Consider the following 20,737-nt stretch of genomic DNA (forward strand, 5'->3'; position numbering starts at 1 on the left):
ACTGATATACTTTTAAGTTTATAAATTGTAATGAGTATTAGAGAATTTGTTTAAACAATGTTTAGCCTGGAAAAAGTGAGACAAATAGGGTAAATATATTTTATGAATGTTTTGAGTTCTATGAATCTAGCACAGTATAACTTCATGATTATTCTTAATTGAATTTGTTGAAGGAAACTAAAAGAATACCAGAAGATCCCAGCTTAGTGGAGCATGAGTACAGGTGAATAAGTGCCACCAGGTCAGTGGCAGTGAGATCTTAGCATAGCTGTAAAGGGGTTTTGGTTACTCTTTCAAGAAGTAAAAGCTATGGGACTAGGCAGATGATAGAGGAGAACAGTATGTACCCGGCAGTCAAGCCAAGGAATTAGCCATAAAGGTCACTGCTCAGTACAAATACTTTTATCCTTTTAATAGGGTCCTTACTAAGTTCTCAAATTGCTCTCTTCCCTTTCCTCATTGTCTCACCTTTTCTTCTTCCCCTCAATTCCCTGCCCACCCCAGTTCATTTTTCTATCCTGTTTTCCCTCCCTTTCTACTCTCTTCCTCCCTATCTACCTCAAAGTTCCCTGCATAGTTCCATGGTCAGTTCAAATTAGGAGTCTTTTTTGGTGATGATGACATCATTTCATGGGTCATTGCTGTGAATGTAATCCTGGAACAAAATCAGTGAGGACATTGCTGATTTGATTGTGTGGGACTCTGGTTTTCTTTTCTGAAGTAAAAAAGAAACTATTAATATTTGATGTCAATATTGGGTAATTCTATAATTCCATTTAGTAATTCCACTTTGACTGATATGGGACAAAACATAAACAAATAGTTCAGAGAAATTCTGTTGAGCTTGATTTTTTAACTAGCTAGAATGCCAAAGAGGAGGAACATTCGTCCTAGAGTCAGGAATACCCGAGTTCAAATCCTGGCTCCTGTTTCTTAGCTGGGCAAATCACAACTTCTTTGCCTTAATTTCTTCATCTGTATAATGAGATATTAGTACCTACCTCCCTGAGTTGTGAGGAAAAATGAAATATTTGTAAAGTATTTTGAAATTTTAAAGCACTCTATAAATGCCAGCTATTATTACTAATCCCTCCTGAACATTTCATAAGGAGAAAAAGGTATAATGAAACTAACAAGTAGCTGCACAAACATTAAAAATGAGGATGGATGAAATGGCTATTGTGTTATCCTTATATTGGGCCAAGTTCTCCTTATCTTTGTTGTTCAGTAGTTTCAGTCATGCCTACTCTCTGTGACCCCATTTGGATTTTCTTGGCAAAAATACTGGAGTGTTAAAAAAAAAAAAAATAGGCTACTTTGTGTGTCACAACCAAGTATTAAGTAGCTACAGTCAAAATCATCTAATTGTTACCAGACTTCAGTGACCAGCTCACTAATTTTTGGAACTTCAGATCTATATTTAAAAGTTTAAATTTTTATCAAGACATAAAAACATGAGGTACAAGGACTAAGTTTTTTGCTGTTAGCACTTTGAACCTGTGGTAAAAAGCTTTATTAGTTCTCTTCAAGATTTTGTCATAATATTCTTTCAAGTTTAAAATGCTAGTTTTCTGTTGCCATGACTTGTATCTCATCCACACCTCTATTATCATTTTAAAACATTGGTTAGATGGTCTTTCCAGAAGAGTAGATACTGATGGTTTAATGCTGCCTGCTGCTGGGGAGATAGAGGAATATAGGGTGGACCCCTAGAGTTGAGATAGGAAGAGTTGTTGAATAGGGTCCACAGAGCTTCAGCAAAGGAGTAAAAGAACTGAAAAAAAGTGACTGATCTGGAGATATGAAGAGTTCTTGAATAGGGTCCAAAAAACTTTAGGAAAAGAGTAAAAGAACTGAAAAAGTGACCCTGATCTTCTGAAGATCTGGTGACTATAAGGACTAAGTTACTTAATGTGGAGAGGGCTTGCATTTGTAAGGGTTACCTGTAATTACGTACACTAGAAAAGAACCTGGACAAAATGATCATATGGCAGTATGGAATCCTTGAAGAGACTAATGGTTTAATCTTTTTTCTACCTCTTACTAGCCATATGATCCAGGCGAAATCACTGAATAGGCCTGACCATCAGTTTTTTTCATTTGTGGAATGGGGATAATAATACTTATTTTACTGGGCATAGTTAATAAGTGACACTGAACAGCTATCCTCCAAATCTGTGGACAAGTCAAAATGACTGAAGTGCGCTGGGAAAGACTTCTATTATAATTTACAAACATCTGTACTAAGAATGTTGTAGATAATCTTAAAGTTGGGTAGGGAAAGGATGGATACCCCAGCGAAATGATTGAATATGAAGTTTAGGTAAATACCTATAGACTGGACCTCTGATTCTGACTAGCTGCCATATAAACTTGGTAATTGGGATAATTCAGTAAGAGGATGGATTTATGCAACCCAAGTAAGCTATTGGAAATAAAGGCACATATTCTTTTGACATGGATTCTGTAGCGTCATTATAGTTTAAAAAAAAAAAAAAAGGATAGTTAGCATGTTTGGAGCTACGGATTAGATGATATTATGGCATGCAAATTGCTTCTGCTTTACTAAGCTACTGAATTTCTTTTGTACTGAATTTGCTCTCTTTTTCTGATTAAGGAGATACAGCCAAGTAATCTAAATTTAGTTTGTGCAGTTCAGAGGTGCCAATCATGACAAATAATGATTTAGGTTTCCCCCCTCTCCCAAAGCACTGAGCTGAAACCAACAAATTCATTTTATTTAGGTCTGCGAGCTAAACTCACACATTGGGTCCTATCTGTGACAGGAGAGTGCTTTATCCACTAATTAAGTCACCCAGCTTCAGATAAATCCTCTGCTCTGCTGGGCTGCTTATCTGGGGCCGCTCAGAGGCTTCTTTCATTCATATACATTTGGTTGTAGAGAGTGAATTTTCTGCATAAGTATATAAAGTATATGCGGACAAATACAAATACAATTATCTTTTCTAAGCAAATAAAATCCTCACAATGTTTTCCGAGTCTTAAAAGGCTGGGTCTTAGTGAGGTTTTTTTTGTTTTTTGTTTTTTTTTTTGGTTTGTTTGTTTTTTAATATACTCTCTAACTCAATGTGCGTTCAGTTTATTTCCCCTGGAATTATCTCATTGGGAGATAAGTTGCAGTGTGGTGTCACGTTGGAAGCAGAGGCCCTGGGTTCATATTCTACCTGTTTATGGACTGTTTGACATTGGCCAAATCACTTAAACTCTATGATCTTTGAATTTTTATTATTATTCAGACCTGTCTGCCCCAAGATTTCCTTGACAGTCTTATTGGAGTGATTTAGCATTTCTTTAGCTCATTTTATAGATAAGGAAACTGAGGCAAATAGGTTAAATGACACATAGCTATAAAGTATTTGAAGCTAGATTTGAACTTAAGAAGAGTGTTGCTGACTCCAGGCCCTGGATTCTATTCACTACCTGAGCTTCAGTTTACTTATCTGTAATATGAAAGTGATCACACTCATCTCCAAGGTCCATTCTAGGTCTAAATCTAGGAATCTCTAGATTTCAAGGGAAAAAAATTATTTTTCTGTCAATCTTAATATCATCATTATCCAATATTTATAGAATATGAAACTTAGTTTTCTAAAGACACCAATTTTAATCTTAGGGATGGCAAGTTTTGTATAACAGGTGATCTAGCACTTAGAACAGTGTCTGGCACAGTAAGCATTTGATAATTATATTTATCTTATTAACTGACTAGCTCTCTATGGTGGTATGATCTTCCTGTATTTGTCCATGCAAATGGACAAATGATGAAACATGTCAGGAAAAACATGTATGTAGGTATATTTTGAAAAAGTACAGTGTTAATAGCTTGCGTTCAGTTTTTGCACATCATGTGTAAAGGAGCTCAGTAGATAAGGGTGCCAACCCCGGAGTTAGAAAGACCTGAGTTCAAATGTTGTCTCAGACATTTACTAGCTGTGTGACCCTGGACAACTCACTTAACCCTGTTTGCCTCAGTTTCTCCATCTGTCAAATAAACTGGAGGAAGAAATGGTAAACCACTGCAGTATCTTTGCCAAGAAAATCCCAATGGATTTGCAAAGATTAAACAATTTAGGAAGCCTGATGAGCTAATTAAAATATAAAGAGTTGCAAAGATCCATGTGATCTTTACACCAATGCTGTGGGGTTAAGTACTGAAGGTATTATTATTATTATTATTACACACCTCTTCCCCCTTTCACAGATAGGGAACCAGACTTGCCTTAAGTAACTTGTTTATGGTTGGAATTGACCCTCAGGAAGGTCTCCAAATCAATGTTCTTTCCACTGCACTCTTTACTCCCTTCTAGTAACATCAAATAAGTTTCTTTTTCTTTTTTTCTTTTTTTTGGCTGAGGCAATTGGGGTTAAGTGACTTGCCCAGGGTTACGCAACAAGTTTCTGTCTTAATAGAGATAAGAGTGCAGAGTAATAAATTCATTTTCATGTGTTACTTTTCACTACTAATATATCATTTTGTACATCTTGATTACTGGAAACATTGATTCATCTTCTGCAAAGTTATCAAGTTGATATTCCTAGGGCCCAGATCAAACAATGTCACTCCCCTACCTGCAAAGCTTCAGTGTCCATGCCTTTTGGTATAAAAACAAGATCCTTTGGAATCATAATCTGGTTCTAACACATCTATTCTGACCTTCCAGCCAGACTAGGCTATTTGCTGTCCCACTTTATCTCCAAATGCCTGGGGGATAGCGAGATAGGGAGGCATAGAATACTCTACCTCTTTCCCTCCATCATTTAGAGGAAGTCACCTTTTCTGAGCTACTTATTAGTAGTTTCCTTTCACACTGCATTTTCTTTGTATAAGATTTGTATCTGTTTATTTCTGTATCTCTTATCCTCCAGTACAATGACTTCAAGGCCAGGAAGTGGTATGTGTGTGTGTGTGTGTGTGTGTGTGTGTGTGTGTGTGTGTGTGCTTGCATCTCCAGTACTTAGTAGGCTACTTAAATACTTATGGAAAAAAATGATATATAACTGGATTTAAAATGAATAAAAATGTAAGCATAACAACAAAAATCTACAAAAAGAGTAGTATAATTTATAAATATAGGTACTAAATGAATATGGTTAACGAAAGATTTTTGGTATTTAATGAAATAATTTGAAAGTTATTTATTTTAAAAGAAAATCAATGCAAATAATTTTTATGTTTCCCCTAAGAAAAGTTTACTGGATTTCTTTTCCCCCAAAATATATAATATTTACAACCTTTGTCCCCTCATAAGCCTGATTATAAAAAGAGCCAACCCTAAAATGCAAGTAAACCATGGGTTACTCATTGAGTTCCTATGAATTTTTGCCCAGTTTTTGCCTACTCACCAATCATTATGAGGTCCCTGTGGTAGATAAATAATAGATAAACATTATCTTTACTTGGCAGAAAGTGGAATGTGGCTAGAGATAGAATACTTGACTTACCCAAGGTCTTCCAGATATGGCTAAGTAAAGCGAGAATTCAAACTCCTAATATTCTTTGCTTTCTAATTCTTCGACTTTAGACATGCTGCTTCTTCTGGTGCTGAATTTAAAAACAGGTAAAAGAGTCAGTTTTTGTGGCAGGAAAGCACGTCCCTCATATGAGAAAAACTCTTTGAAAAGACAATAAAGAATGAATAAAATCTTAGCAAATGTGTACTTGGAAGGAAAACTGATTTTTTTTTTTTTTTTTTTTTTGCAAAATAACTATCATTGTCCATTTCTCAGAGCAATAATTCTACAGAATTCCCATTTGATTTTACACTTAGATAATAATGAAGACTGGCCTTTTTAATTGGGGTTCCCACTGCAAAAGAAATAATCATGTTTTGGGAAACTGAATAATTTGATCAGCACTTCAATTATCCAGGTATAGAACCAAATTATTTTTTTTTAAGTTCATGGGATGTTGTGGCCATTTTGATGATAAGCCCTTGTCCTCTGAACTCAGATGATTCAATTTGCCAAGCATTCATTAAGTTATTACTATACACAAGGCACTATTGCTTAGTACTTACTGGGTATACAAAGACAGTGATAAAAACTGTTCCTGTCCTCAAGAAGGTTACATATAACCCGAGAGGAAAAAATATAACACACAGTGGTATAATATGTTACAATATACATATTATAGAATATAAAATATATATTTATAAAATACTATATACTATAAAAACACAACAGGAAACCAACAAACTTTTACTAAGAACCAACAACATGCCAGGAACTAAGGATATAAAGTAATATATCCCTTGTCCTTAAGGAGCTTACATTCTAAGTAGCCTGTTTCTGAGACTCTACCATTCAAACCCAAATCATTCTGGCTCTCATTGACTGGCCAACAAAAAGTCCCAGCTCAAGTCCCATTTGTTTTAGCTGATTACTTTAGAATAAAGGAAAATAGCAATTATTTCTGTTTTAGTCAGAAATGTTGAGAGTTTTCCCTTCCCAATTTATTATTATTATTATTATTATTTTGACTAGTTAAAAGAGGCCAACCTTTATCTTAAATCCTTACCTAGCCTTAATCACTGAATGTAGGGTTGCCTCCATCAAACTGAGATCTGGTAAAGGCCTTAGATTAAAAGGGCCAAGGACTTCCACTGCATCCAGGCCCATCTCCAGTCATCCTGACCTATATCTGGCCATTGCACTCAGAAGATTCTGGAGGATAAAGTAAGGCTAGTGACTTTGCACAGCCCTTCCTCACTTAAATCCAGTTCACTTGCATGTCATGGCATCACCTCCCCGATGTCATGGTCTTCTTGAGAACAAAGAACAACATACAATTACAATTTTCCAGACCAAAATCCCTTCTCTGGCCACTGCTCCCCTAAAGACATTATTTCCTCATTAAATGGAAATATCTGAGAATAAGGATTGTTTAACTTTTTTTTTTCTTTAATCCTGAGTTTTTAGCAGTTTTTTTTTTTTAAGCTGGATATAGAGTTCTTTTTTTTTTTTTTAATTAAATAACTTTTTATTGACAGAACCCATGCCAGGGTAATTTTTTACAACATTATCCCTTGCACTCACTTCTGTTCTGATTTTTCCCCTCCCTCCCTCCACTCTCTCCCCAAGATGGCAAGCAGTCCTATACATGTTAAATAGATTACAGTAGATCTTGGATACAATATATGTGTGCAGAACCGAACAGTTTTTTTGTTGCTCAGGGAGAATTCGATTTAGAAGGTATAAATAACCTGGGAAGAAGAACAAAAATGCAAGCAGTTTACATTCATTTCCTAGTGTTCTTTCTTTGGGTGTAGCTGCTTCTGTCCATCCTTGATCAATTGAAACTAAGTTAGATCTTGTCTTTGTTGAAGAAATCCACTTCCATCAGAATACATCCTCATACAGTATCGTTGTTGAGGTATATAATGATTTCCTGGTTCTGCTCATTTCGCTCAGCATCAGTTCATGTAAGTCTCTCCAATCCTCTCTGTATTCGTCCTGTTGGTCATTTCTTACAGAACAATAATATTCCATAACATTCATATACCACAATTTACTCAACCATTCTCCAATTGATGGGCATCCATTCATTTTCCAGCTTCTGGCCACTACAAACAGGGCTGCCACAAACATTTTGGCACATACAGGTCCCTTTCCCTTTTTTTAGTATCTCTTTGGGGTATAAGCCCAGTAGAGACACTGCTGGATCAAAGGGTATGCACAGTTTGATAACTTTTTGAGCATAGTTCCAAATTGCTCTCCAGAATGGCTGGATGTGTTCACAATTCCACCAACAATGTATCAGTGTCCCTGTTTTCCCACATCCCCTCCAACATTCTGCATTATCTTTCCCTGTCATTCTGGCCAATCTGACAGGTGTGTAGTGGTATCTCAGAGTTGTCTTAATTTGCATTTCTCTGATCAATAGTGATTTGGAACACTCTTTCATATGAGTTGTAATAGTTTTAATTTCATTGTCTGAAAATTGTTCATATCCTTTGACCATTTATCAATTGGAGAATGGCTTGATTTCTTATAAATTAGAGTCAATTCTCTATATATTTTGGAAATGAATCCTTTATCAGAACCTTTGACTGTAAAAATGTTTTCCCAGTTTATTATTTCCCTTCTAATTTAGCAGTTTTTTTGATACATTTTAAACATTTAATAAATGTTTTTTATTTGCTTTTTGAATAAAAGCTTTTTATCCAAAACATACATTTACACATGTTCAAAATGTATGCAAAATGGATACAAGGTAATTTTGGAGAAAAGGACTGTTGCATCAGTCTTGACAAGTTGGTAAAGAGAGAATACATTGCTGGCTTGGGAAAGAAAAGCCCTGAGCAGGGAAATGGAATGCCACACTTTGAATATAATCGTTTAGTAAGTACTGTGTTGGCTACTAAGGATAAAAAGAAAAGCAAAAACAATCTCTGCTCTCTAGGATTCTGCATTCTAAGGAGGGGAGACATTCAAACAACCATGTACAAGCTACATATATAATACATGCATGCATACATACACATACATGCATGTGTATGCACAGATATACACATATATCTGGAGCAGATAGATGACAAGAGTGGAAGTGTGTCAGGCTTGGAGTCGGGAGTACTTAAATTTAAAGGATGGATTTAGTCACTTATTATCTGGGCAAGTCACTTAATCTCTATTTGCCTCAATTTCCTCATGTGTAAAACGGAGATAATGGCATCCACTTCCCAGGGTTGCTGTGATACTTACTAGCTGTTTGTTTCAATTTTTTCATATGTACAATGGCGATAATGACACTTGTCCTGTTTGTTTCAATTTTTTCATATGTACAATGGATAATGACACTTGTCCTGTTTGTTTCAATTTTTTCATATGTACAATGGCGATAATGACACTTGTCCTCTTTGTTTCAATTTTTTCATATGTACAATGGATAATGACACTTGTCCTGTTTGTTTCAATTTTTTCATATGTACAATGGCGATGACACTTGTCCTGCTTGTTTCAATTTTTTCATATGTACAATGGATAATGACACTTGTCCTGTTTGTTTCACTTTTTTCATATGTACAATGGCGATAATGACACTTGTCCTGTTTGTTTCAATTTTTTCATATGTACAATGGCGATAATGACACCTGCCTTCCAGGGATGCAGCGAGGAGCCGATAAGATAATAATTGTTAAAGCAGCACAAAGTAAGAGGTAAGTAAACATTATTATTATTATTATTATTATTATTATTATTATTATTATAGCCTCCAAGATGCTTCTCAGCTCAACCTATAACTGAAGATTTTATGGAATAGTAAAGTATAACTAGATCTTTCTAGGAGTCAAAAACTTAATATATTCGAAATAAAACCAAACCAACCAACCACAGTTTTTGGAATCACACATCCGTTTTAATCGCTTCACCTCAGTTTCCTTAACTGTGAGATGAGGGTGCTGCACGGGAAAAGGTCCTTATCCCTTTCCCTAGCCCTTATCCTTAATGCAGGAGCTAGACGCAAGACGCAGCGGCAGGGGAACAAGGGATGGGCGGGATCACCCAGCTGCAGAAAACTTCACAGTCCTCCGTGGGCAGAGGAGGGAGGGGTGGGTCTAGCAGCCCGCTCCTGCGAGGACTTCCCCGCCTCCGGACTCGGATGAGATTAGGCGCACCGAGTGCCAGTGCCGCAGTTGCTAGGCGTGCCACTGCGGGGGAGCCCAGCGCGCAGTCTAACGGAGAGAGCCTGGGACGGCTTTGCCTGGCGGGGAGGACCCAGCGCGCGTGCGCAGCCGCCGCCGGGGGAACGCGGAGTCGCCGTCTCCGCGGAGCGTCGGAAAGCTTTTAGTTAACGCCAACATGGCCGCCGCCGCCCGCTTTCTCAGTCCCTGTAAGTGAGCCTCGGGTCTCGTCCCTCAGGAGTGGCTATCGTTGCGGGCTTCGAGGATCGCGATAGCAGGAAGGGGGCCGCAGGCTGCTCCTGGAGCTTTCGGGTCCTGCCTGTGGGCCGAGAGTTCCGGGACTGGGGGTGGGGGTGGGGGTTTAGATTCGGAGTCCCCGGGCCGTAATGCAGGCAGCAAAGCCCGAGGATCCCTGGCAATGGGCGCGACCTGTAGAACCCCAGGTCCTGGGTTCGAATTCTGCCCCATCACTTAATGATCCCGGGAAAGGCAATTAGTCCCTTTCAGGGCCTTGGTTTCCTCTCCTGTAAAATGAAGGGAGCCTGCAATCCTGCCAGACAGGGGCTGTCATCGTGCGGCAAACTTGGAGGACTCTAAAGTGAGTGTTAGTCAACTCTTCCCCCAACCGACAGCCGGGGTTAGCGCTGCGGAGACAAAGGGCAAAAGCTGGGTCCTGCCCCCCGGAGATTGTAGTTTAAGCAGCAAGAATGACTCGTCTGGAAAGGGACAGGCGGAACCCGCGGAGCGGGAGCAGAGTAACAGAGGGAGGAGGGGGAGAACAAGGCAAGGAGGGGGATGCAGATTCCAGACCGGCTCTCGCTCAAAGCTTGTGCCAACTGCTCGCTTTACTTTCCTGGCTCTCATTCTCCTCCTCTGTGCAATGAGGCAGTCAGACGAGTTAGACTACAGGTGTTTTGGTCCCATGAAGAGAGGATGTCACTTTAGGCTGCTGTGGGAGGTTGAGCAGGAAGGGAGAGGTCCTCGTTTGGGTGAATGGAAGCAAATGCGTTATAAAACAATATTTATTTACTCATAGTGCTTGCATAACAAAAGCTTGGAAGCCCTGGTTGGGAGTAAGGGGTTTTAGAGACATTTTGTAGAGAGCCAGCCTCATTGAGTACAAAATAGTGGCAGATAGTTCTCCTGACAGTTTTGTGTGCCTGGTATGGAAGCTTCCCCGTTTTATGTGTTGTAGTGTTAGTGGTTGGTTACAGAAGTTAGGAAGATTCCCACAGACACCTGTGTGAAATATACCAATAACCTTTGTAGTTTTTTCCAGCCTGGAAATTTTAAGTGCTTGTTATGTCTCAGCTAAGAGGCAGCATGGTGCAATCAATTTTGTTTGGGAGATGGCAAGAAATGAGTTTGAACTCTCTGAACCTCAACTTCCTCATCTGTATTCCGAAATTAATAATAGCACCTATCTTACATGCTTATTATGGGGATCAAATGGAATAATATATGAAGAAGTGCTTTGCAAAGTACAATATAAATGTGAATTATTATTATTATTAGTTTGGCCCATTATTAAGATTATAAATTACAAATTTCATATTTGGATTTTAAAAACTGGATGAAATCACAATGGATCTTCCCCTTTCACTCCTCACTTCTTCACTGTGAAAGGTGCTAGTCCACTCTAGGTGCTGGATATACAGAGGGGAGACAGGTTCCTACCTTTGTGCTTTTTATCCTGTTTATGTAGCTTAGGGCCTTCCTACATAAGAAGTGATTAGTAAGTGTGTGTTGTATCTAATTGAATTACCAGTAATCCCTAAATTGCTAAATTGAATGGATGGTCTTTTCTTAGTTCTCTGCAGTTTCATGTTGTGTTGACCATGTTCTCCACCCTGGAAACTATGCTTTCTTGGTTTTGGTGACACTAACCTCTAACCTCTCTTGATATTCTCAGTGTTGTCCACCAGCTGCCCAGTTAGTGTGGATGACCTCCCACTGTTCTATCCTGAGCCCTTTTCTCTTCCTTACTATAGTTTTTTCCCTTGGAGATCGCTGATCTCATCTGTTCCCATAGATTAAAGTATCTTTTCTATGTAGATAACTCCCAAATCTATATATCCAACCCTTGAAAATTATCAACTTTCTTCTAGACTTCTTCCCCTGAATTTTCCATTGAGATCTCAAATATATCCCAAAACAGCTCATTTTCCCATCAAAATCTGGTCTTCCCATTTTTAAAATTTCTTTTGAGAACACTATTACCTTCCACATAGGAAAGACCAAAGATACAGAAAATGTCTTGTTGCTCAGGTTTCCAGATATATTTTGTTGGACATTTTATAGATGTTGGCCATCAGCATGTTTGTTACAGACAGATTGGACAGATGTGTTCTTGGTTGGATCTAGAGTAGAACAGAAGGGGGAAAACCCGTTGGATTGCCTTTAAGAAATTGCAAAAGTTTTTTTCCTGCTTCCCTTACAAGGAAAGGCACATCTTTTTAATACAGTAATTTTCCTGGTGTTGCAATATAGTGATGAGACTGGAATGTATCTGCCTTGGAAGAATAAAAAATGAACATAATTTAGAACGAGACTTCTTAAGTGTTTTCCACTTCTGACCACCTTTCACCCAAGAAATTTTTATGTGACCCTGGATATATAAATATATAAAATAGGTATACAACTCAAACGTTTCCTTATAATCATAAATTCATAATCCCCATATTCAGTTATAAGATCCTATATGGGATCATGATTTGCAGTTTAAGAAGTTGAGATCTAGAAAATAGTAGGCACATAGAGAAATATTTGAGCAGAATGAACATATAATCAAGAAGTAGAGCAGGACTAAAGATGTTAGCAAGCAATTGTCTGATTGGAATAGAATATGAACTGGTCACATACCTGGTGACACATGAAGAGGGTGAACTCTGATAGGAGGACAGTAGAAGGCCCCATGGGTATCCTCATATTTGGGGAAAGTGAGGAACATCTTCAACAAGTTGTATGGACCTGTTAATGCAGAATGAAAGGGAACACATGGATTAGAATTACAGAGGATGGACTGGTATGGATGCCATGGGGATCTGTGTCATTGGTCGCAGCATTGGAAGGAGCTTCCAAATAGATAACATTATAGAGTGAATATTTTATACTCATTTGTGTGCATGTTTTATCCCCAGCAATGATATACTTTTTTAGATCATGAATTCTTTTTTTTTTTCATCCCCAAGACCAATCTAGCCCCAGTAGGTGCTTGTTGCTTGGCCTTTTTTGAAGATGATTATGACTTCAGAGATGATGCCTTGACATGTAATTGAATTGGATTGAATGAGAGAGGGCCGTGCAAGGTCACCTGCCTCACTTTCCCCTCCAGAGCCACCAGATCCATTGACAAAATATAAATCAAAAATACTGGAGATGGCCAATGGGAGACCTTGGCCTTTTTAAGCTAAGGTTTTTATCAGGTCTCAGTTTGACTGAGGCAATCCCCTATTCAGTGATTAAGGCTAGGTAAGAATTGAGGTAAAGAATGGCCTCTCTTATCTAGTCAAAAGAAAAAAAAAATCTCGGAGGGGAAGTCAGAGTTTCTGGTCAAAACAAACAATTGTAATTAGACTTACTCTGTGACAGTCTTGGCCCGAACAGTTCAAGTGGGGCTCGATCTGGGACCTTTTGTTGACCATTTAATGAAAGCCAGATTGATTTGGGTATAAGGCCTGGTCCTTAAGAAAGAAATCTATCCCATGAACTCCATGATATGGAGGAAAGAAGGAAGGGAGGGAAGGAGGGAGAAGAAAGGAAGTTAGCCTTTTGCCAGGGCTTCAGTGGGGTATCTCCTACTCACAGGTTGGTTTTGTTGAGTGAGGGAGGACTGTGCAAGGTCACCAATCTCACTTTTTCATCCAGGGAAAGTAGCAAAGATGGTGAAGCAAGTATTGGGGCAGCTGGCATATCCTTTCCAGAGGCAATAACTGTGATTTTGATTACAGATCTCTACAGATGGTAGAGAGTGAGGAAGAAAGTACATGGGCATGGTCTCAAGCAATGCCTAGGCAAGTGGTTTCTGAAGGACTTTTTTGGAGGGTGGAGTCTCAGAAGTAGACATTAGAACAGAAAAGATTCTTTAAAAATAGAAGAAGGGATTTCTGTCTGCTCTCTCTCTCTCTCTCTCTCTCTCTCTCTCTCTGTCCCCTCTCTCTTCCTCTCTCTCTCTCCTCCCTTCCTTCCCCCCTTTTTTTCTCTGTCTCTCTCACAAACACACACAAATATACACATACAGAGATACACACACACACACACACACACACACACACATATAAATAGGAGATTATTTGACTTTTCTGAAAAGCTAACCAATCAGTGTGCCAAAATTCTATTCATAGGAATTCCCTTAGGTAGATAATAGAAATACAAAACTTGTATGTCAAGTCTCTGTTAGAAATATAGATCATCTTGGGAATAAAGGGATGCTCTTTTAAGGATAGACATAAAGATTCAGTAATGGTGTTGAGAGTAAGTAGTATTGAATTAACTTTTTTCCCTCTCTTAATGACTTTTCCTGTTGCAAAAAAATCATAAAAGCTCTAACTTATAAGCCAGCAAGTCATATAGTATACTGTAACTTTTCTTATCTAGGCCATGGTACTTAAAGTGTTCACGAATAAAATTATAGAAGTAAGAGGCCTTTTATGCCAAGATCTTAGGAGTAAAAACGGGAAAGGAGCTTTCAGATCTTGTGGTCAGATCCTCTTACTTCAGGGAACATGAAGCTGATCAAGAGGGGTAGTAGAATCAAGATTTGAACCCAAGTTTTCTTTTTTCCACTTCAGTTAGTACTTTTTTTACTTGTCACAAGGATATGAAAGAATTCTCCCATATTTTTAAAAATTATATAAATAATAAAATGCTGAAGCTTTTTTTTTTTTTTTTTTTGTCCCTTTTTGTGTGTCAAAAAAGTCTTGAACGAAGGCAGGACATTTTGGTGTTTTAGAATTTGAAAAACAATTAAGTTTAAAATTTTTATTATAATAATCTTTTCATTATTAAATATCATTGAGATCATGTGAATACCTCATAATAAATTTAAATTCAGCATGTTCAGAATTGAGCTTGTTATGTTTTCCTTCTAAAACCTCACCCCTACAGACAGTTACTATCTATGATATCACTATTTTCCCAGTCTCATAAGCTGGGGATCAACCTGAACTCCTCATTGCCCTCATTCTCCATATCCAGTCTGTTGCCAAAGTCTATAAATTTAACCTTTGTGACATCGCATGAATTTTCCTCTTTATAACCTACGATATTACCACCAGGCAGTCATTTCATACCTGGACTATTGCAGTAACCTGCTGGTTAGTCTTACCTGCCATAAGTCTCTCCATTCTAGTCCTACCTTCACTCAGTGGCTGATGTGATTTTTGTAAATGTCAGGCCCAACTTATTCTGCCCTCCACTCAAACTTCAATGTCTCCATATCAGATAAAAAATTGTCTGTTTGACATTCATGCTCTCTGTGACTCAGTCCCCTGCCACATTTCCAGTCTTTTTAAATCTGACACTCACTAATTACACCAGCCTTCTTCCTAATGTAAGACCCTTCATCTCTCCACTCTGAGGATTTTCTCTGCCCATCCTCCATACCTGGAAGGTTCTCCCTCCTTATTTCGCTTCTTGGCTTCCTTAAAGTCCCAACTACAATCTTAGCTAGTCCCTCTTCTAGTGCCTTTCCTTTTTTCATTGTTTCCTATTAATTCCATATATGATTTGTTTGAATTGTATTTGTTTGCCTGTTTTTTCCCTCATTAGATTGTGACCTCTTTGAAGGCAGAGATTAGCTTTCTTTCTTTGTATCCTGAGCACTTAACATAATTCCTGATCCTAGAAATATACTTAATGAATGCTTATTGACTGACTAATTGACTTCCATAAAAGATCTTGACACTCTAGAATGATGGTTTAAATCTATTTCAATGAAATTAAATATAGAAAAATGTAAAGTCCTACATGGGTTCAAAAATTAACTTTATGAGTTTAGTGGCGGGGGGGGGGGGGGGGGGGAGAGGGAGGGGGAAGAAGATTCATTTAAGAAAGAATTGAGGATTTTGGAAGACCAAAAGTATAATATGAATTAGCAGTGGATGTTGCAGTCCAAACAGCAGAGGAGCATAAGAGAATCAGCTAAAGGAATGATAGAAGAGAATGATAGTTGTATTTGAAGGGTTGCCATTTGGATGATGAATTAAGACTTGATCTACTTTCCAAGAGAGGGCTTCTTTACTCTTTTTTGTGTCATGGATGCCTTTGAAATGAAGTTTGTTGACTTTCTCAAAATGATGGTATGTCTTTTTGTTTTGTTTTGTTTTGTTTTAAAATTGGAGACAATCTGGGTTAAGTGATTTACTCAGTGTTGTACAGCTAGTAAATTTTTGAGTCTGAATTTGAATTCAGGTCCTCCTGACTCTGGGATGGTGATCCTTCCACTGCGCCATCTAGCTGCCCCAAGAATAATTTTTTAAATACATAAAATAAAAAAATAAGATTAATAAAGAAAATTTTAATGAATATAAAAATATTTAGATCCCACTCCTAAACTCCAAACTGTCCATGGATCCCAGGATAAGAAATTGGCCTCAAAAATAAGTTTCTTTAACAATAAGAACTACCAGAAATGAAATGGCCTGCTTTGGGAACAAGTAAATTCCCCTTTGTTAAGTCTTCAAACTAAGCTGGATTACCACTTGTTAGGGATATGTTGGAGGGGATACTTGTTCAGTTATAGGTTGGATGGGATGGCTTGTGAGGCTTAATACAACTTTATGATTATGTTAAGTTGTGTTGTAGTTTATTTAATCTCATAGTACCTCATATTTTGGAAACCATTTTAGATCTGGATGGGTGGGTATATGAAGTTCCATATGAGGGCTTGTAACAATGGCCCTCAATTGAATGAGATTGGTGTATTTACCTTCCCTACCTGCCTCCCATCCCTGGAGGGGAAAAGCAGATCTCTATAGCTTCATTAAAATGATTTATTTATATATGATCATTGTAGATCATCACATTCAGCAGATTTTTCCCTTGGAAACTTAATTAGGTTAAGTAAGTCATTTGTATATTGTTGAATGATTCATTCACTGGTGAACTGGAGGAGTTCCTGTAGTTTGGTCTCTTTTCTTTCTCCACTCTCACTAGCATAATCCTGTGCTCTTATTTCTGTTATGATTTATAAGTTTACAAAGGCAGAGCCATATTCCATACGAAAAGCAGGATCAGATTTGTAATACCTGAGATAAGTGAGTAATGTAGTTAGAAAATTTAACTTAATACATTCCGTTGGACTTTTTTGATATAATACTTATTGGCTGATTATATATTAAAATATAATTTAGCATTTGTTTTGAATGAATTGAGATTTCTTTAAATTTAAATATTTTAATTTTCCTGATCTTTTTGTGAAAACCTACTTTTTTCTGTAAAATCCTGAGATAATTGGCCCAGCAGAAGCATAACAAAATATACATCTATATTGTACTTTAAAGTTCAGAGAAGTGCTTTTTGTTGAAATCTGTCCAATGCTTCAATTAACCCTCATGACTCTAAGATAGGTAGAAAATATTCCAATTTTATATAGGTAGGACCCTGAAGCTGAGAGTAGTTAAGTTGCTCATCATCGTAGAGATGGATTTCATACCTGGATTCTCTGATTGCAGCATACTACTCTCTGTTCTGCCATGGTGCCTTCACTGACAGGGAAGGTCCTGAGAAGTGCAGGGTGAGAGTGGTACAAGGCAGGAGTTCTGAGCCTCATTTGTACTTGACTCTTTGAGCAGACTAACTGAAGTCTATTACAAAAGGAACCACTGTATTAAAAATACAGTTATCAAGATATAAAATTAAAAAAAAAAAAACCCACATCCAAAAACCTCTGATGTAGTCAAAATAGTGCTGGATTTACACTCTGGAGGTCTGGATAGTGATCTTTGTCAGGTACATAATAGCTTATGTGATAGTGATCAGGTCGTTTAACTGTTAAGTTATTTTTCCTCTTCCCTAAAAAGGGAATGATAATGTTTGTGATATCTAAGAGTTGTGAGGAAACTTACTTTGGAAACTTTAAGGAAGGTACTGCTTAGTTGTTATTAATTAAATTTCTGGACAGAGGCAGGAAGGATATTGACTCCCTTGGTTTTCCCACTGGAACTCTTTGGCAAACTAAGGAGATGGGGATATAGTAGAAAGAAGAGCATGGGTGGCAGCAACCAATTTGGAGCTATTTTAGAGGATCCCTGCCTTTGGGAAAGAGAATATTTTTTTTGTATCAAATTAGATTATCCATTACCAAAATAATTTATCTCAATCCAACCCAGCTATGCCTCTAAGTATAATCTGATTTCATTCATTTATACAAAAGGCCTTCTGGCTATTCTGGCATTACTGAGAATTTGGTTAAATCACCTTGCACATTTTAAAAGGCACTTGTCTAAAATAAGCTGTTAGCTTTATATGTTGAGTTGAAAACTGGGATAGTCAATAGGATTTGAATTGAAATTTTTCATGTCAGTTTATATTCTCCTATTCTCATTTAAGAAGGGTTATATGGTACAACCTCATATATTGGGATCTTTTGAGACTGAGCAGAGTTTGTTTTAAATAGTTCAAATATGTCTTTTCTCTCATAGTTTACATATTTTAGTCACAAAAACAAGCAAGTGTGATTCCCACCTTTCAAAAGGTCACAACTGAATTGAGGAAGCCAGTTTATTTTAGTGTGAATAGTTATTTCCTTGCTTTTATACTTAAGAATAAAGGTGAATCATATTTTAAAATGTGTCCTTAACCCTTTTCTTTTAATGCCCTCAGAGTGTGGGGAGGATGCTGATCAGTTATCAACACTAATTCTTAAGGAAAGGTTAGAATAGGAGGTTCTGAGCCACTTTTCATTCCATCAACTTGAAGGCAGATAAAATGGCCTTGGGAACAAGCACGCCTCTTGGCACATCACACAAACCATGAACCTGCTATAGGACTTAATGTCTGACTTCATTATAAATCCTAAGGAGGTAACATCATTTTGAGATTTAGTAATAGAAAAACATATTCAAGATTCTTCAGTAATAGTTCAATCTGGTTGAACAGATCCATTGTTTTATTTTCATAGGCTGACAAATAAGCAGAAATGTGATAACTAACTGAAGTAAATGATATTCTAGTCCTGAATGCCTTTTTAAATCTTACGTTTCCTGCAAAGAGACAAATCTCCACATTTATATAAATCCAGGAACTTAGTATGCTTTTTCATAGCAGTTACTTTCCAACCAGATTTCACACTAAATTTATTTTAATTTCTTTTCAGTGATGAAAAGCAGCAGGGACAGTCAAGGGAGAATCCATGGACTATGGAAGTGTCATTCTGGTGCAGCAGTGACAGTAACAACTGCAACACAGTCACAAAGAACAAAAGCTTATGCTCAACCAGAGAAGAGGTATGAATTTAAATTTTAGAAATAAAAAAAGCTTCTAGTGATTGATGTGAAAGAGTATCAGTGAATGTAACCTACCCAATAAGGCTGGTGCTATGGAGACTCAGTTAATTAGGAATATTTTTTCCTCTTGGATTTGTGATCACCCAATGTGTGAGTTCATGGAATAGATTATGTGAGATATACATAAGCATTGTACTTTTATTGGGGAGAAAAAAGTTCAATCTTGAGCTTTCTTCACTGCCCTTCTGCTCTCAAGACACCCTCCTCTCATTGAAAAGAAAAAGGAGTACAGAAAGCCTTTTTATCTTGGCTGGGTGGAAAAGGAAATGGCATTCTTGTTTGCCCTCCATTGACCCACTTCTAGCCATCACAGCCTCTGGAGGATGACCTCAAGTGAATGCCATACAGAAGTGGAAATGTTATTAGTAATTTGGGGTTGAAATTGGTTCTAGAAAATTATATTGTCACATTTGACATAAGCTATAAAAGCCTTGTTCTGTGTATAAATGTGGAGTTGGAGAAACTGTAGGATTTTAACATCTTACATTTTATAATGCTATTTCTCGTGTGTGTGTGTGTGTGTGTGTGTGTGTGTGTGTGTGTGTAAAGAAGAAAGGTTATAAATTAGGCTTAAAACTCTTTTGTTGCTGACATTAATTGCAAACTACCTTGTACCACACCAAATTATTAACTATTATAGAACTAAACATTTATAATGTTTCCTAAATTTTATTAATTTATAAGACAATGAATGTGCAAGATATCAAAAATGTTAAGACATACATAGATTGATCAGGGAGGTCATGAATATACAGAATTTTTCTGTTGCTTTTTCTTGGTATAAATCATTTACAATAAAACAGAATTTTATTTTCTTTTTTCTTTTTGACCTCAAGCTAGTTTATATAAGTTTCATATGTTTCAGGTAGGTAAGTCAAAGGAAAACTTTAAAATTGAGGAAAATGACACAAGGATGAAAATTTGAGTAATATGTTTTCGGTGATTTTTTTTTTTTTTTTTTTTAATGTGCATGAGTGTTTAAAGAAAGGGAATCTAACCATTTAGGATCCAATTACAGACAGCATATCTTTTTCTCTTGGGGAAAAGACTGTGATCCTTGATGGAAGCTTTACTCTTCATAAAGATAGGAAAGTGGTGTGAGAAGTTACTAATGCACCATTCATCATTCACAACATCATTTGGAATTAAGGGCAGTGGTGTTTAAACATTTTCAAATCCTTTCTTCTCTTTTATGTACAAGATTGAATGTAGATTTTCAAAAATGCTAGCAAAGCAGAGTAATGTCTCATTCAAACCTTAATGGTCAGTATCCTGCCCTGAGCTCAGGTGGTGTAGATGAAAAGTAGACTTCTTAAATCCAGATTGAATGCTGATACCCTCTGTGGCTTTCTTTAAGTCCTTTGGCCTAGTATTTCCTACCTCCTAATTTATGAACTGGCACCCATCCCTGGGAAAGTGTATTATAATTTATTATTAGTCACAGTCTTTGAGTGTGAAACCACGGAGATCCTGGGACTAGCAGAGAAAAAGGAGAGAGATTAAAGGCACATGGGGATTTTGCATGAGAGACTCCTGAATTTTCGTTAACAGAAAACTATTGGTTTCCTGGACTTTGGGACAACTTTTTCT

At 37.3% G+C, this 20,737-nt stretch overlaps 1 protein-coding gene across 2 annotated transcripts in view; it reads left to right on the plus strand.

Annotated features, from left to right (window-relative positions):
• The first annotated feature begins 9,631 nt into the window (after positions 1-9,631).
• Positions 9,632-20,737, plus strand: part of FECH (ferrochelatase) — a 43,542-nt gene continuing 32,436 nt past the window's right edge. The window contains exons 1-2 of one of the 2 annotated variants that reach the window (XM_003759971.4): positions 9,632-9,850; positions 18,958-19,087. In XM_003759971.4, the coding sequence (XP_003760019.1) occupies positions 9,820-9,850; positions 18,958-19,087 (161 nt within the window). In that variant the 5' untranslated portion in view covers positions 9,632-9,819. Of the gene's footprint in view, positions 9,851-9,997; positions 10,240-18,957; positions 19,088-20,737 lie in introns of those variants that run through there. The other variant, XM_023496171.2, reaches the window with a different exon arrangement.

This window comes from Sarcophilus harrisii, chromosome 1 (genome assembly GCF_902635505.1).
Source record: "Sarcophilus harrisii chromosome 1, mSarHar1.11, whole genome shotgun sequence".
NCBI lineage: Eukaryota > Metazoa > Chordata > Mammalia > Dasyuromorphia > Dasyuridae > Sarcophilus > Sarcophilus harrisii.